The following is a 3,853-nucleotide window of genomic DNA, read 5'->3' on the forward strand; positions in this document are numbered from 1 at the left end:
CCCTCCCGGGGCTGGTTTTTAGGGTCCCCCCCGGGGTTATTTTTGGGGGGTCCCTCACCGGGGGTCCCGCTCTGGGCGGCGGCGATGGCCCCGCGCAGGGTGGGGACGATTCCCCCATAGGGTTCATTTTCGGGGTTATTTTTGGGGTTTCCCTCCCGGGGCTGGTTTTTAGGGTCCCCCCCGGGGTTATTTTTGGGGGGTCCCTCACCGGGGGTCCCGCTCTGGGCGGCGGCGATGGCCCCGCGCAGGGTGGGGACGATGTCCCGGACGGTCCCCACGGACACGGAGACCTTGCAGAGGGTCCGGAAGAGCGAGAGCTGCTCGATGTCCTGGAGGGCCCCCCGGCCCTGCGGGGACACCCGGGAATGCCGGGATCAGATGGGAATTCCGGGATCGGCTGGGAATTCCGGGATCAGAAAGGAATGGTGGGATCGGCAGGGAATGGTGGGATCGGTTGGGAATTCCGGGATCGCCAGGGAATTCCGGGATCACCAGGGAATTCCGGGATTGGCAGGGAATTCCGGGATCGCCAGGGAATTCCAGGATCAGCCGGGAATGTCGGGATCAGCAGGGAATGGTGGGATTGCCAGGGAATTCCGGGATCGGCTGGGAATTCCGGGATCACCAGGGAATTCCGGGTCAGTGGGAATTCCGGGATCAGAAGGGAATTCCGGGATCAGCTGGGAATGGCGGGATCACCAGGGAATTCCGGGATCGGCTTGGAATTCCAGGATCAGCCGGGAATTCCGGGATCAGTGGGAATTCCGGGATCAGAAGGGAATGGCGGGATCACCCGGGAATTCTGGGATCAGTGGGAATTCTGGGATCACCAGGGAATGGTGGGATCAGCAGGGAATGTTGGGATCAGCTGGGAATAGCGGGATCAGAAGGGAATGGTGGGATCGGCCGGGAATGGTGGGATCGGCAGGGAATGGCGGGATCGGCCAGGAATGTAGGGATCAGTTGGGAATTCCGGGATCAGCTGGGAATTCCGGGATCAGCTGGGAATTCCGGGATCGGCAGGGAATTCTGGGATCAGCCAGGCTTCCATCCCAGGGTGGGTTTTTGGGGTGGTTTTGGGGCATTTTCGGGGTGGGTTTTTGGGGCGGTTCTGTGGCGGGTTTGGGGTGGTTTTGGGGCAGTTCTGGGTTGGTTTTTGGGAGGATTTTGGGTTGGGTTTTGGGATGACTTTGGGGTGGGTTTTTGGGGCGTTTTCGGGGTGGGTTTTTGGGGTGGTTCTGGTGTGGTTTTGGGGTGGATTTGGGGCAGTTTTGGGGCAGTTCTGGGTTGGTTTTTGGGGTGGTTTTTGGGGTGTTTTTGGGGCGGTTTTGGGGTGGGTTTTTGGGGTTGGTTTTGGGGCGGTTTTGGGGCATATTCGGGGTGGGTTTTTGGGGTGGTTCTGGGGTGGTTTTGGGGCGGTTTTGGGTTGGGTTTTGGGATGACTTTGGGGTGGGTTTTTGGGGTTGGTTTTGGGGGTGTTTTTTGGGGCGTGCCCACCTTCTGGAGCGAGGCGGCCGCCCCGCCCAGCAGCAGCAGGGGGGACTCGGCCATCTGGGCGTTCTTGACGGCCGTCACCGCGTTGGTGACGCCGGGGCCGGCGGTGACGGCGGCGACCCCGATGCGACCTGGGTGGGGGGAGAGGGCGAGTTTTAGGTGGGACCCCCCAAAACCCTCCACCACCTCCTCGCCCTGACCCCACCAGAGATCCCAAATTATCTTCGGGGGGGACAAAACCCACCCTGGAAGGATCCCGGAGACCCCCAAAGTCTTTGGAACCTTCTCAAGTCAACCAGGAGCCACCAAGGTGGGACCCCCCCCAACTGGGCCATGGGGTCACCTCCTCATCCTGACCCACCAGAGATCCCAAATCATCTTCAGGGGGGACAAAACCCACCCTGGAAGGATCCCAGAGACCCCCAAAGTCATTGAAACCTTCTCAGGTCAACCAGGAGCCACCAAGGTGGGACATCCTAAAACCCTCCACCCACTGGGCCATGGGGTCACCTCCTCGTCCCGACCCCACCAGAGATCCCAAATCATCTTCAGGGGGGACAAAACCCACCCTGGAATGATTTTGGAGACCCACAAAGTCATTGAAACCTTCTTGGAGAGCAACAAGGTGGGTTCTGGGGTCAACCAGGAGCCACCAAGGTGGGACCTCCCCCAACTGGGCCATGGGGTCACCTCCTCGTCCTGACCCCACCAGAGATCCCAAAAATCATCTTCAGGGGGGACAAACGGGGACAAAACACACCCTGGAGAGCAACAAGGTGGGTTCTGGGGTCAACCAGGAGCCACCAAGGTGGGACCCCCCCCAACTGGGCCGTGGGGTCACCTCCTCGTCCTGACCCACCAGAGATCCCAAATCATCTTCAGGGGGGACAAAACCCACCCTGGAAGGACCTTGGAGACCCCCAAAGTCTTTGGAACCTTCTCAAGTCAACCAGGAGCCACCAAGGTGGGGACCCCCCCCAACTGGGCCGTGGGGTCACCTCCTTGTCCTGACCCCACCAGAGACCCCAAATCACCTTCAGGGGGGGACACAAACGGGGTCCTGGCCACCCCCAAAGCCCCCAAACCCTCCCGACCACCCCCCCCACCCCGGGAAGGCGCCGGTGCCCCACCGGAGAGCCGGGACACGGCGTCGGCGGCGAAGACGGCGGTGGCCTCGTGGCGCGTGTCCACCACGCGGATCCCCAGCTTCTCGCAGGCCACCAGCACGGGCGAGATGTGCCCGCCGGGCAGGGCGAACAGGAACCGCACCCCGTGCGCCCGCAGCACCTCGGCCACCAGCTCCCCACCGTGCCGGGGGCTACCGGGGTCCGCCTGGGGGGGCACAGGGGGGGACAGGGGGGTCACTGACCCTTTGGGAACAGGGATAGAGCCCCCAGTGTCCCCTCAGAGTGTCCCCAGGGTCCCCAGGGTCCCACCAGCTCCCCGCCGTGCCGGGGGCTACCGGGGTCCGCCTGGGGGGGCACAGGGGGGTCACCGACCTTTTGGGACAGGGTAGACCCCCAGTGTCCCACCAGTGTCCCCCTAGAGTCCCCCCAGTGTCCCCAGTGTCCCACCAGCTCCCCGCCGTGCCGGGGGCTACCGGGGTCCGCCTGGGGGGGCACAGGGGGGTCACCGACCATTTGGGACAGGGATAGACCCCCAGTGTCCCACTACTGTCCATAATGTCCCACCAGTGTCCCCCCAGTGTCCCCCCAGTGTCCCCAGGGTCCCACCAGTGTCCCCAGGGTCCCACCAGTGTCCCCAGTATCCCACCAGCTCCCCGCCGTGCCGGGGGCTACCGGGGTCCGCCTGGGGGGGTAGGGGGGGTCACTGACCCTTTGGGACAGGGATAGAGCACCCAGTGTCCCACCAGTGTCCCCCCATGTCCCCAGGGTCCCACCAGCTCCCCGCCGTGCCGGGGGCTACCGGGGTCCGCCTGGGGGGGCACAGGGGGGTCACTGACCCTTTGGGAACAGGGATAGGGCCCCTCAATGTCCCCAGTGTCCCACCAGTGTCCCCAGTGTCCTCCCAGTGTCCCCAGTGTCCCCCCAGTGTCCCCAGTGTCCCACCAGCTCCCCGCCGTGCCGGGGGCTACCGGGGTCCGCCTGGGGGTGGACAGGGGGGTCACCGACCCTTTGGGACAGGGATAGACCCCCAGTGTCCCACCAGTGTCCCCCCAGTGTCCCACCAGTGTCCCCAGGGTCCCACCAGCTCCCCGCCGTGCCGGGGGCTATCGGGGTCCACCTGGGGGGGCACAGGGGGGGACAGGGGGGTCACTGACCCTTTGGGACAGGGACAGAGCCCCCCATGACCCCAGTGTCCCCCCAGTGTCCCATCAGTGTCCCCAGTGTCCCCCCAG

General features: G+C 64.3%; 1 protein-coding gene across 1 annotated transcript; it reads right to left on the reverse strand.

Moving 5' to 3' along the window:
- Window positions 1-12: 12 nt before the first annotated feature.
- LOC108510622 (acetolactate synthase-like protein) lies at window positions 13-3,738 on the reverse strand (the record flags this gene model as incomplete). The annotated part of the gene is made up of 4 exons (XM_017840285.1): window positions 13-347; window positions 1,498-1,625; window positions 2,625-2,826; window positions 3,703-3,738. Coding segments are annotated over 4 exons (701 nt in total), but the record flags the coding sequence as incomplete, so codon positions are not given.
- Between the last annotated feature and the right edge of the window lie 115 nt (window positions 3,739-3,853).

This window comes from Lepidothrix coronata, unplaced genomic scaffold (assembly GCF_001604755.1).
Source record: "Lepidothrix coronata isolate B3197 unplaced genomic scaffold, Lepidothrix_coronata-1.0 Scaffold1642, whole genome shotgun sequence".
Classification (NCBI taxonomy): domain Eukaryota; kingdom Metazoa; phylum Chordata; class Aves; order Passeriformes; family Pipridae; genus Lepidothrix; species Lepidothrix coronata.